At 36.0% G+C, this 22,733-nt stretch overlaps 2 protein-coding genes across 4 annotated transcripts; one reads left to right on the top strand and one right to left on the bottom strand.

The window, feature by feature from the left end:
• Window positions 1-3,615: 3,615 nt before the first annotated feature.
• Window positions 3,616-8,750, top strand: LOC110921032 (ELF3-like protein 2). 2 transcript variants are annotated; one of them, XM_022165296.2, is made up of 6 exons: window positions 3,616-3,823; window positions 4,062-4,236; window positions 5,057-5,607; window positions 7,040-7,091; window positions 7,191-7,596; window positions 8,124-8,750. In XM_022165296.2, exons 2-6 carry the CDS (start codon window positions 4,084-4,086, stop codon window positions 8,564-8,566), a joined length of 1,605 nt encoding a protein of 534 aa, XP_022020988.1. In that variant the 5' UTR covers window positions 3,616-3,823; window positions 4,062-4,083; the 3' UTR covers window positions 8,567-8,750. The 2 variants fall into 2 exon arrangements, with proteins under 2 accessions (XP_022020988.1, XP_035842604.1); XM_035986711.1 differs by having other exon boundaries at window positions 3,617-3,823; window positions 4,056-4,236.
• A 374-nt stretch (window positions 8,751-9,124) lies between these two features.
• Window positions 9,125-13,882, bottom strand: LOC110926160 (serine/threonine-protein kinase PBL27). 2 transcript variants are annotated; one of them, XR_004886224.1, is made up of 6 exons: window positions 13,327-13,882; window positions 12,891-13,090; window positions 11,927-12,116; window positions 10,873-11,264; window positions 9,453-10,240; window positions 9,125-9,344 (listed from the first exon to the last, which is right to left on the bottom strand). XR_004886224.1 is itself a non-coding variant. In XM_035986710.1 (5 exons), the coding sequence occupies exons 1-5, from the start codon at window positions 13,457-13,459 to the stop codon at window positions 9,620-9,622; spliced, it is 1,536 nt and encodes a 511-aa protein (XP_035842603.1). In that variant the 5' UTR covers window positions 13,460-13,882; the 3' UTR covers window positions 9,400-9,619. The 2 variants fall into 2 exon arrangements, 1 of the variants encoding a protein (XP_035842603.1); XM_035986710.1 differs by lacking the exon at window positions 9,125-9,344 and having other exon boundaries at window positions 9,400-10,240.
• Between the last annotated feature and the right edge of the window lie 8,851 nt (window positions 13,883-22,733).

The following is a 22,733-nucleotide window of genomic DNA, read 5'->3' as shown; positions in this document are numbered from 1 at the left end:
ATAAACGCTAAACAATTAAACTAAGCACGAAAGGACACTTACAAGAGGTCCAATGGACAGAAGGAGGTTCTCAAGAAGCTCAAGATCCTCCAAGAATTCAGAGAGTAAGCAGAAATGATATGAGGTGCAAAGGAAAGCCAAGATCAAATGGGTTTTGTTGGATCTGAGTTTCCTTTTGATTGTATTTTTGTTTGTAAAATAAGATGGAGATGAATGAGTGTGCAGCGGAAATTAAGATGAACACAAACTTTGTATACAATCAAATGAGAGTAATACTTTTAATCAAACATCTTTACACAAAGAACCGAATGATTGAATTTATTTCAATTACGATTACAATGATGATGAATTAATGCAAACCCCCCCTCAGCCCGAGCTCAGTAGTTTGTTCGTGCAAAGAAGACGAATGATGTGAAGAGCTAATAGAACGGTACAAAGTACTGTACTATTTATAAGCACTTGCAAACTACTGAGGATCTTTAGCTGACATCACCATGAAAGTGACATCTAACCTCCTAACAAACTCTAACCTCTGATCTATACAGACACTGCTTCTATTGAACTACTGCTAATACATTTTATTACAAACAGACTTTAGAACTACTGCTGCAACCTTCTACTGCTGTGAACCCAGCAGCACTTATCCGGATCAGCAGTGCTTGACTCAAGGCAGTAGATTGAATCAGCAGGACTTGAGTCTTCATCAGATCTTTAATTGAGCAGCAGTTATTGGTCAGCAGTTAGTAAGATCAGCAGATAGGAGGTCATCAGTTGTTGTAATCACTTTCAAGGGGAGAGATATGTATATCAGCATCTGCTTATTCTGAATCCACTGAGCTGATCCAGTTTTGGCTTTACATTGTCTGTTCCTCTGATAGGGTTCAATCCCAACAGGTTTATATAGGTTTTTGAGAACCGTTAGGATCGTTTCTTGATAAACGAGCCTTGATCTGGACCGTACACATCATACCCCCTGATTTTTAATACTATGGGTGCCCAAAAATGGCTCATAGAATGAAGAAACCCATGTGCGAAAACCAGAAACCAGGCTGCTGATTGATAAAAGTTGTTTTGCAGCTCTGATGGACTTACATGGCCCGCGTAAGAATCAAAGAGAGCTTACGCGGCCCGCCTACTACTCAGATCAGCAACAGAAGTTTTTAAAATGGCAGAATTGGTCCCTGTGTGCACATAAGGTCATTTTTGGCATGTTTGAGGCCCGTTAAGCCATTTTCAAGGCTCTACAATGATGCCTATACATAGGGAACATAAAACATGCTTGAAACATGCCGGATGTCGGTTCGTTTGGTCGTACGGTCACGTTGTTCGACTAATTACGACGAAACACGAACGGACGCTAAAAACGATCCAAATTACGCGACGAAAGGAATTTTATCATGCCAAACGCTAAAATAAAATATTTTAATGCTTACATAAATTTTTGGATGTCCGGATATATTCAGAACGTAAGATATGCGCGAAAATGCAAACTTATGCACTTTTTGACACTTTTAGTCCCTGCTGATCAAATAAGTTTATTTTTGCGCACCAAACACCTCTAAGCCTATTTCTAAGCTATATAAAGGATATTTAGGGCATGTTTAACTTATGATCATATACCGGAAGGTTCGATACCATACGAATCGGTATACTTTTGCAGTTTGACGCAAATAGTCCTTTTAATGCGCAAACTTGCGCATATCATCGTTTAATAGAATCGAAGCCTTATCTAATCCATATTAGGCATTCTTGGGATTATTATTAACCATCACGATGCTTCGGGTTCACAAAAAGGTCATTCAGAGGTATAATTAAACATATTGACACTTTTAACCCCTTAAACTTGTAAAGTTGCGCGTAACGTCACTTAAAGGCATAAAAACCTTAGATGACCAATATTAGGCATTCCCGAGAGTATAATCATATATCATGAAGCTCACAGTTTGTTAAAAGGTCACTCAGAGGTAAGAATTAACATGTTGACGCTTTTAACCCTTTATTACGCAAACTTTCAATTAATTACACAAACGGCTACACTCGATCAACAAGTGGCTCATTTGTGAATATAAATACCGTACGAGGTTATTCAAAAACTTATTTTAGGTATGTTAACACTTCCAGTCCTTTCATAATCAAAGTTTTTCGATTTTTCGAAAAATTAGTTCCTTAAATTCAATATTTGACTTCATTAGGGTTTATTACACGTGTCAATACATCATTGGACGTGATTTTACGAGGTGTTACAATTTTTTAAGACAGGTTGTGTAAATTTTATAAGTAATGTAATTTACTATTAAGAAAAAAGTAAACTTAAATGTTGTAAAAATGGTAATATATATTTGAGTAAACTTCAATTTTCATCCCTATAGTTTGTTGATTTTTACACTACTAGTCCAATGGTTTAAAATTTGCATTTATCATCCAATAGTTTGTATATTCTAACACTTCTAATCCATCACTTAATTAAATGATAACCCTGGCTTCTAGTCCTCCACCCTATTTGATGGCTGTTAGAGTGGTCGAGTAGAAATGTTAGAATATGCAAAATATTGGATGATAAATGTAATTTTTAAATTATTGGACTAATAGTTTTAAAATTAGCAAACTGCAGGGACAAAATCGAAGTTTACTCTATATATTTTTAAATGTTCTTTTTATTAATTAACTAGTATTAAGCCCCTGCGTTGCAGCGGTTGTCGTAAAACGGTGTCAGGTAGTATCAATGCTATACCATTATTAGCGATCACCAACACCGAAAAACTCGTAAAAACAAAATAAATAAAATTGGGAAAAAAACAAAGCCGAGCGAAAAGCAGACGTAAAATCTTTGAATTACACATGCTCGTTGCAGAGAAATTTAATCGAAACGTAAAACATAGAAAAAATAACTAAGTTAATCCAGGACCCGTGCGTTGCGACGAACGTGTCAAACGGAGAAAAATAGATGTGTTTTGACGGGCCAAACGGGAAAAATATACGAAAAATGTTGACCCCACACGCACGTTGTGGTGCGTTAACTCACAAAATTTTGAACGAAACGAAAAGCTTGGGAATGATGAAAAGTATGGTGGAACAAAATTGAAAATTAAAAAGAGTTGGGGTTAAATTGAAGAAGATGAAAAGCTTTAGATTAATAAGTAAAAAAAACAAAGGGTCTAAATTGCAAAAATATAAAAGTTTTGGGTAATATTATTAATAAGTAAAAAACAAAGGGTCTAAAACAAAGGATATTAATAATTTATTAGATATTAGATTTAGATATTTATAATATTATTAATTGGATTTATTAATATTAAAATAAAGATAAGGATAAAGATAAAGATAAGTGATATTTATATATATTGGTTATTAGTATTAAAAGAAATATATTAATTAAATAAATGTAAATAAAATTTATGTGGTTGAAGGAGAGAATGCCATGTGGCATTATTTGTAGTCTTTTATTAATATTTAGATTAGATAAAAGTTTTTAAACACCCATTTTCTGAATAGCATAAAAACCTTAAAATTTAATAATAAAAAAATGAATAGCAAGTAAAAAAACTTAAAATTTAATAAGAAAAAAATAAAAAAAAAATATTACAAAATAAGAATCGAAGATTCGAGGTGTGTTTTTGCCGTTTTGGTATATCCAGAAAGATCTTGTTGACCAGATTTTCACACCCGCTTCCGTATTACCCGCCCTCTACAAGATCTTTGCTTCCCTCATCAAACTTTTTTCTCCCACAATCCATTCTAATCATTTTTCTAATTGGGTTTTCTTTCTTTAGCATTAAATCATCCATTTGGGGAAAAATTCGAACTTGAATGTCTGTGAATTAAGGTAACTGTTTTTTCAATTCAAGTTTGTTACTTTACATCAAAATCTGTACATATTGAATTTCAAATAGATATCAACATCTTTGCAAATTGTAGTAATGTTATTATGTTTGGAACAAGTTTAAAATCGTTATGACTTTTGGAGTTGCACACCACCTGTTTGATATTTTGTTTCATAGAAAGCGTAGAATGTGGATTAAGAGTAGATGATGCTAATCAAGTTGTGTTTTTTATGGTATAAGTTTTTGAAGGTGGGAGAAAAAGATGAAGAGGGGGTTTGATGAGAAGAATATTGACCAAATGTTTCCAAGAATTCATGTAAATGATACCGAAAAAGGCGGCCCACGCGCGCCTCCGAGGAACAAGATGGCTTTATATGAACAACTTAGTATACCTTCACAGAGGTTTAGTAGTGAGGTATGACTCCTTGATCGCAATTCGATTTCCTACTACGCCCATACCGATTACAATCGTCTTCGGGCTGATTGGCAACTTCTGAATGGATAAGTGTTGAACCAGTAGGAGGTCTCAATCATTAAGTGCTGAACCAGTAAGAGGTCTAGACCATTAAGAGCCAGTATAATGCTTAACCATTCAGAGGCAAATGTCTAACCAATTCAGATAAAAGGTCTTAACCATTTAGGGGTTGTTTGGCAACATCTGAATGGTTAAGTGCTGAACCAGTAAGAGGAGGTCTGAACCATTAAGTGCTGAACCAGTAAGAGGTCTGAACGACTGAACCATTAAGAGCCTGTATAATGCTTAACCGTTCAGAGGCAAATGTCTGACCAATTCAGATTAGAGGTCTTAACCATTTAGACTCTGTATAAATCTTAACCATTCAGAGGCAAGTGTCTGAACCATTCAGACATCTGCTCGTGAAACAAACAGTCTAAACCGTTAAGTGCTGAACCAGTAAGAGGTCTGAACCATTAAGAGCCTCATTAAGAGGTAAACAAACAGCCCCTTAGACTCGGTATATTGCTTAACCATTCAGAGGCAAATGTCTGAACCATTTAGGTATCTGCTCGCTAAACAAACAGTCTGAACCATTTAAGTGCTGAACTAGTAAGAGGTTTGAGCTATTAACAGCTCATTAAGAGCTTAAACAAACAACCGTTAATAGTTAAAACTAACCACATAGCGTGTAAATTGTGTTTTAAATGGCTAAATGTAGGTGATTTAGATGAGTTGTTATCATATAAGTTTTGCAATGATCTTATTCTTATGGATATAGGGGGGTGTGAGTGAAAGGGGTTCATTTTTTCCACATCAGCAAACACCTACAATGCACGCCGCCGATGAAACTAACAATCGGCATTCTGAATTAAACACACAACTCGTGAACCAAGTGCAGAAACAGAAACAAGAACACGAAGACCTTAGGGTCCCGATCTCTGTTCAACAATCTGGAATAAATCTTGATCATAGTGGGAATCATCAACGCAAAGATAACGAAACACTCTCTCCCTACAATTTACCTTTTTCAGATTGTTTAACAAATGCTAAAAAAACTAGCGAAAGAAATAAGATACAATTGAATGAAGCTAATGGTGCTTCAAGTTTTGATCATGGAAATGTTTCAAATACTAATGGAAATTTACGGGATCGTGTAGTTGACTCTGTTGATCATATTAGGGCTGTCGGGAGAAGTTATAATGATCATACGAATGGTGACGATGCTTCTGAGAATTCAATGGTAGATTCGATATCCGGTGTTTCTCCTGATGATGTTGTGGGAATTATTGGTCAGAAGCTTTTTTGGAAGACAAGAAGAGATATTATCAAGTAAGTGATTATCGTTCTAACTGTACATTTAATATACACATATATGTATAGGGTAAGGCTCCTAAGAGAAACACATGCTTATTGAGAACCGTGAGAACCATTCTTAGACCACACATTTCCTCTAAAGACCATGTGTAGTGGTTAAGAAAAATAATGCCCCCACCATGGGGCATTATCCGACACGTGGCAGTCCAGTCAGCATGGGGCGTTATTGCAAAAGTGGCGTAGTGGGAATAATGCCCAAATAATGCCCCTTCCAATCATTAAACAAAAAAAAAAAAAAAAAAAAAACCAAACTAAATTCTCATTGGCCAGTCAAAACCAAGTCAACCCATCACAAACCAAAAGTGGCGTTTTTATAAACACGCCTAACCCATTTTTTTTGAAAAATAATGCCCCATAATGCCCCATGTAATGGGGTGGGGGGCGTTTTTTTTGGATTTTTTTCAAAAATAATGCCCCACTACGGATGGTCTAAGCCCAAAATTTAAAAAAAAAATTACTTCTAATCGCACGTTTTTAAGAGTTTTTTTTTTTGGTATATTTACATATGTGTATATTGTCAATTTTTAATTATACACATGTGTATATTGTCAATTTTTAATTATACATATATGTATATTGTCAATTTTAAACTATGCATATGTGTATAGTGTATTATGAAACATATATGTACGATACTTATTCTTCAACTTTAAACATGTATTTATACATATGTACACTAGAAAAAAATGTTTGGAACCATAATCTTCCTTTATATACATATATGTACATTATCAAACATAGATGTGCAATACTTATGTTTCACTTTTAAATATGTATATACATATATGTATAGTTAAAGTTTGACAATATACACGTGTGTATATATCCAAAAAAATCTGACAGAAAAAAAAAACTGTGATTTTTCCAAAAAAAAAATTGCATATTTTTTTTTGCATTTTTGCTTAGGAAAAACGTGTGGTCCGTAATTGTTCTCAAGGTTCTGAATTACCCTAGTAATTCTCACATGATCCTAACCCTATATGTATATATCCATATATACACGTATGTATGTAATCACGCTTGCTACAAAGAGTAAGGGGCTGTTTGTTTACCTCCTAATGAGGCTCTTAATAGTTCAGACCTCTTACTGGTTCAGCACTTTATGGTTCAGACTGTTTATTTCGTGAGCAGATGTCTGAATGGTTCAGACATTTGTCTCTGAATGGTTAAGTATTAAATAGAGTCTGAATGGTTAAGACCTCTAATCTGAATTGGTCAGACATTTGCCTCTGAAGGTTAAGCATTATACTGACTCTTAATGGTTCAGACCTCTTACTGGTTCAGCACTTAATGATTCAGACCTCTTACTGGTTATTGGTTAACCATTCAGAAGTTGCCAAACAGCCCCTAACTGTTGTTATTCTCATGTGTTTTGTATTGTTTGCAGTCAACAAAGAGTGTTTGCTGTTCAAGTGTTTGAGCTGCATAGATTAATAAAGGTAAACTATTTTTATACTATATTGGAAGGAGAATCTGTTTATCCAAACACTAATTACTTAAAATTAGTGACTTGACCCGCTCACTTTATGGTTCACCAGGTTCAAAGGCTAATAGCGGGATCACCCGACGTAATGATCGAAACCGATGCGTTTATCGGAAACCCGTCTAAAGTTTCTCAAATTAATAAGGTTCCTCTGGATTATGCACGGAAATCGTCTACAAATGTACCTAAAGTCAAAGATTACCATGAGAAGTCAAACCATGATAATCGGGAATTCTCGGCTGAGAATGCTGTTGAGAAGGCCGCTCTTTCTTCGGTCCAAAAGAGCAACGGGTCCACTTTAAAAAGGTACCCGTTACCACCACCCGACCCGACAATGGGTCAATTGAGTCAGCAGCCCGGTCAACAATGGCTTATCCCGGTGATGTCACCGTCTGAAGGACTTATCTACAAGCCGTACCCTGCACCTGGATACATGACCCCAGGTCCAGGACCTCCTCCTGGTAAGGCCTTTCTGATAACGGGTTGGGCTAGGCCAGGTTGGGTTGGCCCACAAACGCTTTTTCGTCTGCTTTTTTTATAAAGTAGAGTAAAATGCCATTTTCGTCCCTGAGATTTGGTCACTTTTGCGACTTTCGTCGAAAGGTTGGTTTTTTCGCAGCTGGATCCAAAAGGTTTGAAATCTTGCCATTTTCATGCGACTCGTTAACTCCATTCATTTTTTAACGTCAAGTCAGGGGTATTTATGTCATTTAATCTTACCATTTTTGATATAAATAAACAAAACAAATAGCTAAAATGATGAAAATACCCCTAACTTAACGTGGAGTTAACAAGTCTGATGAAAATGACAAAATTTCAAAACTTTTGGATCCAGATTCGGAAAAACAAACTTCTGGACGAAAATCGCGAAAGTGGCCAAACCTCAGGGACGAAAATGGCATTTTACTCTATAAATTATTAATGTGTTATTTACGAGTACAAAAGCATATTACTATAATATATCCAAATTCCTTCTTATTGATAACAGGTCATAACTTTGTAAACCATGGGGTTCCACCGCCAGCACAGCCTCATTACCAATGGCCCACCGGGTTCCCACCGCTGGTATATCCGCCCTCGCACGGCTACTTCCCTCCTTACGGCACGACAACGATGAACCCATCCAGTGGCGAAGAAGTGAACCCAAACCCATTCAACATGCGGTATCAGAGCTCATGTAATGTTCCAACTGTGGTCAACTTTCAAGAGTCAAACAATGAGGTACAAATCAGTACTGCAAGTTGTCCGAGTGAGAGGACAAACACTCGTGACGCTCTTTCTCTTTTCCCTACATACCATCCAGCCGAAGGGCCCGCAGAACCTACTCGTGCTATAAGAGCTGTACCTCGTAAGGCCAGGTTGGCAACGGAGTCTGCAGCCTGGATTTTTCGGTGTATACAAGAAGAGAGAAAGCAGCAGGATTCGGTTTAGATTGTGTGTGCATGTGGTGGTACATGTGTTGTGTTTTTGTGGGTAAGTTATGCATACATATACATGTGAAAGATTAATCTTCACATAAGGCCATTATAGCTGCTGTGTTAAATGAGTGAATGGATGTTATGTGTTGTTTTATCAATGTTTCAGATTTATTAAAGAAGTTATTATGATTAAGAAATTACCGAGAAATGATTATCTCATGTATTTTATGTACCAAAAATAGTAAACAAAATACTTTTAGTTGGCATAAAAAAAAACTATATATTCCATACACATTCTTAAATGAAACTTCCTCTATTTCTAATATCTTCTAATAAGAATTTTCCAATTAACAAAATAGTTGGCTCATTTAACTTTTCTTGTTACATTATAAATGTCATTACTACTTTACATAAATATTAATTTGGCAAAAGGCTATTCACGCCTGCGATTGCGTGATTGCAGACAACGATTGTGATCGGCTCGTCAACAATTCCAGAAGAAAACCCACCGCTCGAATGCCACTATGATAAAACCCTTGGCTCGCTCATTATATTTTGTCACGAACGAAACTTCAACCAGCGAAAATTATTCTTTATATGTTAGCAAGGAATACATAAATTAGGAACATAAAGAGACCTAAACATACATTACATTTTGTGTCAAAAAATAATATCCTTTCTATATAAAACAAACACATGAGCCCATCACATGACACAAGAAGAATATTAGCTACATCATCAGCAGAAGATACAACAGGCATATGTTTAAATACATGAGTTCAATTCAATACCTACAACATGAAGAATAAACCAAAACAAAAACAGTTAACTCAAATTCATCATATAATAATAATAATAATAATAATAATAATAATAATAATAATAATAATAATAATTACCAAGTCAAACCAAATATCAATTTCTTTACAAAAGTCATCATCCATCCATCACCCCTCTCAACTCAACTCAACTGCACTTCCCCCTCTTCTTTATCCGCCGAAAAAAACCAACATACCAGAACCATCATCAAAAACGACTCTTATTCGCTCATGAAACACAACACATATCACACGTTTGTAGCAGCATCGAAACTACCACCACCCATCGTGTTCGTCCTCTTTCTGTCTCTCCAATTCTCCCCCCAAACTTTCGCTTCCGCCACAGCCCGTTCCCGATCAAGGTCCCGGTTCCTAGCCCGACTCGTATTCGCCGGACTATTCTTTTGAGAATCCGCGTCATCCACCAACCCCCACTTCCGACCCGACCCGCCACCTGCATTACTACTTTCACCGTCGACATCAGAACGAGTGTTTATTCTTTGGTAATCGGGGGAGTTTTTGTAAGTGGAAGGGGACCCGTGTGGGCGTGGCTCGCGCATGGAGTCTTCGAGGCTGTCGAGACCACCGTCGCTAGGGTTTCTGCGGTCTGCTCGGTTCCTGGGCGTGCCTGACCCGCTGCCTCGGCTGGCTCGCTCGGCTCGGGCTGCTTCCGGGTCGTAGGGTTGTGAGGCTAAGTAGGTTAAAGCGGTCACGACGTCACCTATTAGAGGCCGTGTGGCGGCTTGTTCTTGTAAACACATTGCTGCTACCGCAAGTGCTTGGTAAAGCCCTCGTACTGGATAACGACCTTGCAATAATGGATCGGCCATTTTCGGGAATTTTCGCCTGTCTTTGAAAAGTGGCCGGGCCTACAAATTGCATAAAATCGTGAAATACAGACTCAAAAGAATACCAAATACCGAGTTGTAGCTAGGGGTGTGAATTTCTGACATGACCCGAAAACCCGACACGAACCTAACAAGAAATTCACAGGTTTGAGATTAGTCTAAACGGGTTCGGGTCAGTTTCAGGTTAAACATGTGAACCCGTTTAGCTAAACGGGTCAGGTTTGGTCAAGCCGGTGCGGGTCAACCTGGTGGGTTAGCGGGATGACTTGTTTAACCCATTTCAATTATATTATATTTTTTACAATATATTTTGTCATAAATTAAATTGGGTGTGTATTTTATGCCATAATTATAACTAAAAAGAGAAATTAACATAAGATTTTATAATTTAAATGTAATTGTATCATACACATTTATGTTTTTTAGTAAATTTTGATTTTAATATATTAATAATTTGTGGAAAAAAATAAAAAAAAAATCAGGTTAACGGGTCGTGTTCGGGTCAACCTGTGAATATTCGGGTTGTATTCGGGTTTATAGGGATGACAAAATTTTCGGATTTGGGTCGTGTTCGGGTAGAACATGCCAACCCGTGAACACGACCCGTTTAACACCCCTAGTTTTAGCCAATATCAAATGCATTAGTAACTTACCCAAGCAACAAGATTATGTTCTCCAGGAGCACGGGTATTATCAATGGCTTTGCGTCCCGTAATAAGTTCAAGAAAAACGACACCAAAACTGTAGACATCGGACTTCAAAGTGAGTTGACCGGTCATGGCGTATTCAGGAGCACAGTAGCCGTATGTACCCATAACTCTGGTGGAAACGTGTGTTTTATCACCTACGGGTCCCAGTTTTGCAAGCCCGAAATCAGAGAGTTTAGGGTGGTATCCTTCGCCGAGAAGAATGTTGGATGATTTTAAGTCTCGGTATATGACCGGAGGGTTTGCTTTGTCGTGTAAATATTCCAAACCCTTGGCTGCACCTGCGGCTATTTTCATCCTTGTGTTCCAGTCCAACGGTTCTTTATCTGGTGCAAGATCTGGAAAGAAAAAAAGAAGCACCCTTATTGTACGTTCTAAGTAGACTGTAGATGTGGTAGTTTTAGCCCGTTTTCATATAAATGGGTCGATCCAGGTTATGCTTTAAGTGAACGGGTCAGATCAAGAAACTTAGATAAAAGGAAACAGGTTGAACGTCTGCTAAAATTACAAGTTTTGTCCTTTATCTTTATACCACTTTTCAGGCGGTGTCCTTTTTAACGAATGTTGACAGGCGGTGTCCTTTACTAGGTATTTTGTTGCAAGTTTAGTCCTTTACACCCAACCCAGTTAAAAAACCCTATTAATTGTTGACAGGCGGTGTCCTTTACTAGGTATTTTGTTGCAAGTTTAGTCCTTTACCTAGGTATTTTGTTGCAAGTTTAGTCCTTTACACCCAACAATTAACAGGGTTATTTAACTGGGTTGGGTGTAAAGGACTAAACTTGCAACAAAATATCTAGTAAAGGACACCGCCTGTCAACATTCGTTAAAAAGGACACCGCCTGAAAAGTGGTACAAAGATAAAGGACAAAACTTGTAATTTTTCCTATAACTAAAAGGTGAAAGAGAAAACTATCCTCCTAACATGGAGCCAGGTCACATATATCTAACACAAATAATGATGTGGACAGATTTAAATAGATGAGGAAATAAATCTGACCGTGTAAATGGTCCTCGAGTGATCCCAAAGGCATAAACTCGTAAACAAGAAGGCGTTGGTCTCCATCTGCACAGTATCCTATTAAATTGACTAGATTCGGGTGATGTAAGAGGCTTAGCATCAAAACCTCCACCAAAAACTCTCTATTCCCTTGAAGACCGTTTCTATCAAGTTGCTTAACTGCAACTACCTGCAAAGATCTTAGGTTTAGAATGCCAACTAAGGCTGATACTAGATATATAGGGGTGTTTGGATAAGAGTTTTCAAATTAACTTTCAAAAGGCACATGAGTAGGGCTGCAAACGAACTGAACGAACACGAACATGAACTGGACCTTGTTCGTGTTCGTTTGTTAAGAAATATACGTGTTCACATTCATGAACACTTACCGAATAAAATTTTATGTTCGTGTTCGTTTGTTAAGGAAATGAACGTGTTCGTGTTTGTTTGTGTTTGTTTGCTAATTTTAGGCAACGAACAAAAACGAACGTTGATGAACACAAACTAATGTTCATGAACACAAATGGAAACAAACGAACACAAACAAGCGCTCATGAATAGAATATATAATACACTGGCACTTATTAACACGTATTTTCGGAATTTTGAAGTATTTCAATAAAATATAAAAACTAAAAGCACTAATGAACCATCGAACATAAACGAACACATAACCGAACGTTCATGAACATAAATGAACAAACGCAGACTCTGTTCATGTTCGTTCATTTAACTAAACGAACGAAATTTCTTGTTCGTGTTCGTTTGTTTAATAAACAAACGAACACAAACGAACTTCCCGCCGAACGGTTCACGAACAGTTCGCTGAACGTTTTGTTCATTTGCAGCTCTAGGCACATCCAAACACCCACGCTAAGTAGGAATTTAGCACAATAGTGTATTATTATCAAGCTGACAAATTATCTAGCATTATCAATGTCAACATTAAAGAATGTGACAATACCTGTCCCGTGCTTTCCAAACGACCTTTGTAGACGCGCCCAAAACCACCTTCTCCTAGCAAAGATTCAGGCCTAAAATTATTGGTTGCAGCAGCAAGCTCACGAAACGTAAACGTCTGCGCTGCAATGTTTGCAGGCTGTCCATCTTTTGCAACCGTCTGGTCTTTCTTAGGATCCAAACTAACACGAGATTTCGATTTTCCTACACGAATAACAAAATCCGAAACAAACATAAACTTATCTTAAGTCTTAACTATCAAAAATTTTTAAACCAGATCTTCAAAAACCATTCTTGAACCACCACATTATCTCAAACCAATCATGTGAATCAAGAATCTTGAAAACTCAATAGATCAGACTAGAACTTGAGCCCACTAACAAACCCAACAAAAAAGATCAAAACTTGATGATGTTAAACAGTTAAAAGGGTCAAATTACCTGAACTAACCCTACTAACATGATGAGATTGATGAGCAGCTGAACCCTCTTTCACACTATCATTCTTCACCACTTCTTTCACACCATTTCCATCTTTCTTTGATGACCCAAAGCATGGGAAACACCCACCCATACCAAACCCACAAATTATCAGATGGGTTTTTACACAATTTTATATATATATATATATAATTATATATAATTACACCCCTTTTACTATCTTTTAATATACATACAAAATTGTACAACAAAGATACACAATCTTGACCTAAAGGGGCCAAAATCGGAGACCCACACTCTGTTTTCTTCCAATTAATGAAAGAATGGAAGCCATTAGCAAACAACAGTAAGAAGAAAGCAGATCAACATCAACAAATGAAATAAAGAAATATAATAGTAATAAGAATCTTGAGAGTTGAAATTACATGGTTGAAGTGAAAAAAGATTGGATTTTTATGAAGGGGTTAATAGATAATTAGGTGAAGTAGAGTATTGGGTGTAATCTTGTGGGTATTTTGCATCTCTTTTTGTCACTAGCAGATTACGGGTCGGGTCAACAGTAGCGGCTCCGGTGGGTTTTGTGTTGGGTGGTCTGGTGGGTGGGTCCCTTGTTATGGTATGTGGTTTCACACCATACTTTCTATCTTTTTTGGTTTCACATAGGGACTATGAGCATTTGATACCGGAGGTATTGATACCAAACCAATATCGTACCGGTATTGAATTGTATTGGGTATATTTGGTAGTGATACTGGTACCTGTTTTTCTTGTTTTTCTGTACCGGTACGGTACCAGTATTTACGGGTAATATACTGTTATAGATACCCATTTTTTCCGTTTTTCGATACCGGTATTTTTGGTACTGAACGGGTACCGTGCTCATACCTATTCACATATCTGAGTTTAATCTTTTTAATGATTTTGGGATTTAGGTTTTATTATATTTTTGTGTGGAAGTTTAGTCAAGTGTGAGATAATCCACTAGACAAGTTGTGCAAGAGGTTAAAATGAGTTTACTTCTTGATGTTCTTTTTATTAGTTTTATAAGTGATTAATGTGTTATGTGGGATTATAATACTATCATGATTGTCTTGGTTTATATGAGGTTGTTGATAATGTAAAAAAGAATTGTAAATAAGAGGACTTAAATCCTTGATAAGTTGGAAACATTTTCTGTCACTTTCGACACTTTCAACATATATAATTTGTGTCACTTGGTTTGATTTTAAGCTAGAATTGTTTTTTAATTAGGTGAGAAATAGATTGAGCCAAGCTCGAGCTCATCTAAGCTCAAATTTGGCTCGTTTAATTTATGAGAATTCGACTCATTTTGAGCTCTATTTCTAAAGCTCGGCTCGTGGTAGTTTTTAAAGTTTGGCTTGTTTATTATTTATTAATGAACTAATGTATATTTATATATATAATTTTATATATAACAATATAGAGTATTTTGTTACTTTTATCATAATTTTATACATACTAAAAATTATTATATAGATACATATATTTAATAAAAACAATTCTGACATTAATATCGTTTGGTCTACTGGTGTTCAATAAGTTAATCTCATTAATAAACGTGCTTATGTTTAGGCTTGAGCCCGACCCCATTTAAATTCAGCTAGATTTAGTGTTTAGCGAGTCGATCTCGAGTAAGTTCAGTGGCAAACCCATGATTTTCTTTCATGAGGGGAGGAAATTTTTATGAGATCGTTTATCTCTCACTTTAAAATTTTTTTTTTTTGGTCCGGGATGTGGCAAATTGATTCGAGTCCGACTCGAATCAGTTTAACTACGTATTAAGTTATGTCCTATTAACAAATCACATCTTAAGTGATATAAGGTTATCATGACCCGCAAAAAATAGACATATGTTTTTTTTCTAGCATGCAATACAATTTTTGCCGTGTCTATTTTGCTATAGCTTATGATAATCCAACAACACAAAAAGGTTAAAAAGTTAGAAATCTATTATAAGCAGGGTCATCTTATTTTTACACATTTATATCTTATTTTTATACTTTTTTTTACTCATATCTTTTTATATATATATAGGTAGGGAAAAGATCAAATAAAAAGTTAATTTTCACTAGAAAAGATAGGAAGCCATAGGATTATGACATGTGGCAAATTTTAAAATAAAGAGAAAGGGTATTTTAGTCAATCCAACTCCTTCTTCTTTCTTTTTCAAAACCCAGTAAATTCAAAAACCCACCATTTTCAAAACCCACTATCTTCAACTATTTCTTCACTTTCTATCTCAATAATCACTACAATATAGTGCGATTTTCATCACCAGTCAATGATTCAGAACCCGATCAACGTGTTCTTTAGCTTTTTTTGAAGAAAACCCAGTTTAATTTCATAAAAAAATCTCGTTTTTTCCGGTGATTTTGGAGATAATCACTCGATTCGTTTGATTCGAGCGTCGATAAGTGTTTCTATCATTCAAAATTTGTCAATTGATGAAGAAATCGGCTTCGATCCATGTAAGAAATTCTTTAATTTCATTTTCATGATCTGGGTTTTTGAGTTAGTCATTGTGTTTTACGATCTTTGCGAGGGTTCGGGGGCGGCAGCCCCCGGTAGCGGGGTCCCAAGGGCGGCAGCCCCTGGCGGGGTCCAAGGGGCAGAGCCCCTGGCTTTTTTTTCGATTAAATTGTTGTACTAAAAACGCATCAGAAAAATTAATTTTCCATAAATTGGCTCATTTAGGTAAAACACATTTTTTAGGTGTTTTCAGTCCATTGCGTTTTAGAATGAGTCATTTTTAAGTGTTTTCTGGCCATTGCGTTTTACATATAAGACATTTCTTTGTGTTTTTGGTGCATTGTGTTTTAGGTAAAACACTTTTTTATGTGTTTTCAGTCCATTGCGTTTTAGAAAACAGACATTTTAAGTGTATTCTGGCCATTGCGTTTTACAAATAAGTCATTTCTTTGTGTTTTTGGTGCATTGCGTTTTAGGTAAAACACATTTTTATGTGTTTTTGGCCATTGCGTTTTACAAATAAGACATTTCTGTGTGTTTTCTGGCTATTGCGTTTTACAAATAAGTCATTTCTTTGTGTTTTTGGTGCATTGCGTTTTAGAAAAATGTCATTTTTAGGTTTTTTTTTCATCGCGTTTTACGTAACTGGTGGTTTTTCTATTGCGTTTTACGCAACTGGGTTTTAAATTTTTTTTTTAAAATATAGCAATAGTATACTCGTTTTAAAGATAAAAAAACGCTCGTTTTTTTGGTGCAATTTTTATAAAAAAATAATGTCGTATGAAAGAGTTATTAACGTTTAAAAAATGGGGGGAAATTGGAGGAGAGAGAAACTATTGGCTTGGATTGACTAGAATGCCCTTGAAAAAACTCACGCGCCTCTTTTCTTCCTTTCAATTTCCCTGATTTAATCTTAGCCCTTGATTAACTTAATGGATGGTCAAGATCACTTCCTATTCTTCCTAGCCAAATAAACTTCCTATTGTATCTCCACCCTATTTAGGTACAGAGAGATATAGGAGAGGGGTGTGAGAATATTAACACCCATTAGGTATGAGTTTTCATTTTGAGTAGTATGTTATTTTGATTATATGATCCTTGGGATTTTATTTAGTTAAGGTACCATGTGGCATGTAACCGTTAGTTTATTCTCCATTGGGTTTTTTAAGGCCCATTCTATACACACCCCCCTTCTTCCTGATTACACTCCCCTTGTGAGAGGAAAACTGTCGGTCCCACGCAGGCCCCACCTGTAAATATGTGAGAGGAGGGGGGTGAAAAAGTAAATAGGGGGGTGTAGAAAGTAGCACCCTTTTTTAATTATGATGTAACAAATGATGATACGGATGACTAGATTATTATTTTAATAACTTTGTTTGCCTAACTCTACCATCTTTCCTGCCTCTCAGGGGCGGAACCAGAGGGGGTCAAGAGGGTCCGTTGACCCTCCGATCATCGGAACTTTTTGAATTTTTATTTATAAATTTTGAGTTTTTAAAGAACAAACTTAGAGATGGACCCCCTAATTTGAACTGGTATAGAATATAAGCTTATGATGACCCCCTAACTAAATCGTTCTGGTTTCGCCACTGCTGCCTCTCTATTTTTCGATTAAACGGACACACACTTTGATTTACACACTAGTTGCAATCCATGCACATAAACACGCTTAGCACACGCATTTCACTTTTTCTAATGATTTGAACATTTAAACAGCACAAACCATTTTTATTAGGATATTTAAAGTTGTATAAGGTGTACAAGTCTTATTTACACACATCATAATCAACACGTATAAATACGTACATTGCAAACATACAAGCATATTTTCAAATAAATCAAACGTATATATCACATCAATGAACATTTTTTTTTCAAACAACTTAATTTTAATAACTCGACTAACAAAAAAAACTGATTGAAGAAAGAGAAAAAACGACACCGCTATAACTTGGTCATAAATCCAATACGAAATTGAAAGAACATCAATACCTTTACTTACGATGTTTGTTCCGGTTAGAAGACGATCTAACAATACTCACCGTGACAATATATTAAACACATAAATTTATATACACAACTCAATTTACAAATACATTACATACCCGATTCAATTTATAAATATATGCATCTTAACCTGCGTGCACACTTTCACACACAAAATCTATTTATATTAAAGTTTAGGATAAATCTTTTAGCTATATTTTTAGTGGAGGATGCATTGAGGCAACCACACATACTATGATTCTTGCCCTATCAATCCACCACTAACATGCACGAAAATGAAACGCAATATGAGAGAGCCACTTATATGCCAATGTGCATACAACCATAAAAGATGTTTAAAAGGACATTTAATTCCAAAATGTACATACAACCATAAAAGATGTTTAAAAAGACATTTAATACCGAAATGTCGTATAACTTAATTGACTACTATCATTATACAACGAACATTTACATAGTAAACGCCTAACTAGGCCGTTTTAGTGTACAAATTTGGTGGCCTGAATTTATAGAAACGTGCACATACTTTTTATTCCTGGAAGGGTGAGGGGAATTCAAACACACACCATTTGTAATGTGAACAATGTAGAGTAAGGTTGTCACGTCAATTTTGCCATCATCTAGAAGTTAAGACTAATGGTGACAAGAGTATGCTCCCATGAAAATTTAATACCGAGAAAGACATTATAGTTAATACAAATGATTAAATACCGAGAAAGACATTGTAGTTAGGGTGAAGGGTATGGTTCAATCACTTTAGGGTGTTTGAGTTATTCCCTACCCAATAATAGCATGTCATGTCAAGTCCCCATTCACTCCCCATTTTTACACTCAATCAGAGGGTATGGTTCAGTCACTTTAGGGTGTTTGAGTTATAATGGGTAACGATCAAAAATTATATCACTGTTTCATCAATCATCATCGGTGGCTATATATACACCGAAATATGCTATCACCATACCCCGAATCATCATCACCGAATCAACGGCAATCATTCACCGATCGGCGAATGGCATACCCCGATCATTTCACCAAACCATACCGGGTGCCCTTAATACTAATGATAGGAGTCCTTGAAGGGTCATCTTGATAGTTAAGGAAAGTGCTTAGAAATCGAAAAATAAGGGTTTAAATTATTAGTTTAGGGTGCATTAATCCTAGAAGATTTAGAAATTATTGTTAAAAAAAGAAATACAAATGACAGAAAATGTGAGAAAGGTGGAAGTATTCAAAGAGTGACATACGTTCGGTGGAACCATGGGAAAAGGGCAAATGTGTTAAAAGGAAAAAAAAAGTGCAAATGTGTTAAAAGGAAAAAAAAAAGTTGCACATGCTTCTCACATGCCAAAAATACAGCACATGTAAGTTCCCTCATTATTTTCAAACGTTCGTAACTTTTTGTACATCATTTAAAAAAATATATGTTATAAAATGGAACGTTTTTTTATATTTAATACGAGTATATTATTGTTATACTTTTGAAAAAAGTTTTGGAAAACCAGTTGCGTAAAACACAATAGACAACACACTAAAAACACAATGAAGAACAGAATAAAAATATCATGGACAACATAACCAAAACACAATGAACAATAGATTAAAATACAATGGACAACAAATTAAAAACACCATAAACAATAGACTAAAAACAATGAACAACATACTAAAAACACCATGGACATTTATATTAAAAACACAATGAATAACAGACTAAAAACATTAGGACAACAGACAAAACTAGGGATGGGCATGGTACCGAACAGGTACCGGTACCAAAAAAGGGAAAAATTGGTACCGATACCGAATATACCCGGTACGGTACCGGGATATATACCGGTAAATCAAGGAAAATACCAGCACTGATACCGAAAAATGCGTCTCATTTGAAATAAGAGAAAAATACATAAAGGAAAGAAGAGGAAACATCTGAAGACCCATATGTTCGGGAACTACAAAGATGTGTACTTTCTACTCGATTTCACCACCTTCGCATTCTTATCCGTTCTACAAGTTCTAACACTACAATTTTATCCGTTGTAACCTCGGGTGCCCGGTCTTCTCTGGCAGTGCAGATTGTTTCGACTGTTGCACTATGGGAGACAAACGTGTTAGTTAAGTAGTGACACAAAATCTGTTTTAAGAAACCTATGTTGAATACAAATCTTCAGCCCAACCGTTAATATCAATTTATTCATTCTTGTAGCCAAAAAGACTACTAGAAGACCTTATTAAAAAACAAAGTTAGAAGGCACCCTCTATTGAAGATCGTGGTTTGAATCATTTCCCCTATATGTAATGTTTATTTCAGAGTTTTCGTATTTATATTCATTTTGTATTACCGTATTTGCCACTACTTATTTTCCATGTTAATTACAAAAGTATCGTTATTATCACATGATCTATTTTTGAGTAAACTGCAATTTTACCCCCTGGGGTTTAGGGTGATTGGCACCCTTACCCCCCTAACCTAACGAAATAATTGCAATTTTACCCCCCACCGTTTGCTGTTATGCCGCAACCTTACCCCCCGGCTTCAAATTTGTTGACTGATATGTTGACTATAACTTGAAATGACTATAATGCCCTTTCATATTACCCCTTGTGTTTTTATGCACTCTGTGATATTACCCCCTGCCACCGCCATTCACCACCACAACCACCACTGCCACCAACATAATTCATAATTGCATGATTAAACAGTGTAATTATGTCACCAATCTTCATACATATGTTAAATTTTAGAAATTAGTATAAGAATATAACCTTCAGTGTTGCTTGCTGCTGCATTTTCGGTGCTGCTTTCTCATTAAATTTCTCTTCAAGCTTCTGAAATTGATGAAATGTGAAATAAGATTCAAGAAATTGAATGAATAGCAGTTTTTGAATGAATAGCAGTTTCATTAAGAAAGACATGAATATAAATTGTTGTCTGTTTTCTTCGTGCGGCTCTTTCCTCTGTTCGCAAGGTTTTCTTCTGAAACCGCCAAATTTTTTACTCATATACCTTTTTTTAACTGAAGGGGTTACCACAGGTTGCTTGTTCTCCCCATTTTTAACCCGTGCCACCATATTCACATGAGTTTTACAATGGAGTCAACATAAGTACTGTATATTTGAATACCTTTAAAGGTGTTATTGTAGGCGTTGCACAACGTTTGGGTGTGGAATGAGCAATGAGAGCGGGTTTCGTACTATCAATCGAGTTTACTTTGCATGATTCTTTAACATATATAACACCACCACTACTTCCGTCACCGGAAACCTGCAACTCCGGTCATCTTCTCCAACGACTGCCACCACTGCCACCTCTGCCACCTTCAGCCACCACCACAACCACCACTGCCACCTCCAGCCAAACCGAAGCTGCTTCATATCACTTTTCTTTTAATAAAATAACAGGACAGAAGCAATTTGCTCTAATTTCTTATAATCAATCAAGAAACATAAAGATTCAATCTTTATACAATAAAACGATCAAGAAGGCTCACATGGGCTTACTGGGTACAAGATTGGATTCACAGATCAAATCTTTACAATATATCTCCAAATGGGTGCCTCAAAAATCTCATCAGAAGTTACATTTGAATCACTAAAGCTGTTATTTAAGAGTAAAAAACTGAAGGTGACAAGAAAGACACCTGAATATTTGAATCACTGCTTCATATCACTTTTCTTTTATCATTCGCTCATTCATTCTCTTCCAATTCCACGGTTGCCATAAAAAATAACAAATAGTAATAATAACCGTATTATTAATACCTGACGACATTCTCGAAGACGCAACCTGTGATAACAGAAACTGCGGCAATAGGTCAATCTCATCAGAAGAACAGAGTGCATTATCCAGAATATGGCTATCCAGTGGTGAAATTAGAAATCAGAACAAGCTGAAGATGAAATCGGAAATTTAGAATACTGTTATTCAGTGAAAAAGATAAAGATGAGATTAGAAATTAGAGCAAATTGAATCAGAAATCACCAACACCCGTTTGCAGGTTTCCGGTTTGGTTAAAAGAAATTAGAGCAAATTGCTTCTGTCCTGTTATTTTATTAAAAGAAAAGTGGTATGAAGCAGCTTCGGTTTGGCTGGAGGTGGCAGTGGTGGTTGTGGTGGTGGCTAGAGGTGGCAGTGGTGGCAGTCGTTGGAGAAGATGACCGGAGTTGCAGGTTTCTAGTGACGGAAGTAGTGGTGGTGTTATATATGAAAGGGATATTAAGTTGTGGTGGTGGCTGGAGGTGGCAGTGGTGGTTGTGGTGGTGAATGGCGGTTGCAGTGGTGACAGGGGGTAATATCACAGAGTGCACAAAAACACAGGGGAGTAATATGAAAGGGCATTATAGTCATTTCAAGTTATAGTCAACAGATTAGTCAACAAATTTGAGGCCGGGGGGTAAGGTTGCAACATAACAGCAAACAGTGGAGGGTAAAATTGCAATTATTTTCTTAGAGGGGGGGAGGGGGGTAAGAGTGTCAATCACCCCTAACCACATGGTGTAAAATTACAGTTTACTCTCTATTTTTATATAAAAAGTAATCCATATCCTGCAACAACTGATTCTATTAAGAGAGCACCGGTGGATAAGGTGTGTAAATTTTAAGATCAGTAGCAATTCATAAAGTTCATATTAATAAGTTAAAACAATTGCTTTCTTAAGACGTATTTACTTTTTAGCACTACAATTTGAATTAGAAGTAAAACACTAATAAGATAAAAAAAAAATAATTGCTTTCTTAAAACGTATTTACTTTTAGCACTACAACTTGAAAAGTTTGTAGATAAACTAATTTATTGAAATGTGGTGATTCAAACTAGTGTTTTATTAGAAGTAAAACACTATTAAGATTAAATGGTTGCTTTATTAAAACGTATTTATTTTTTAATATAAGATAATATTATTTGACATGCATT

This window comes from Helianthus annuus, chromosome 17, assembly GCF_002127325.2.
Source record: "Helianthus annuus cultivar XRQ/B chromosome 17, HanXRQr2.0-SUNRISE, whole genome shotgun sequence".
NCBI classification, from domain to species: Eukaryota; Viridiplantae; Streptophyta; class Magnoliopsida; order Asterales; family Asteraceae; genus Helianthus; species Helianthus annuus.
Note: the sequence above shows the minus strand (reverse complement) of the source record. Positions and strands in the feature narration are given on the sequence as shown.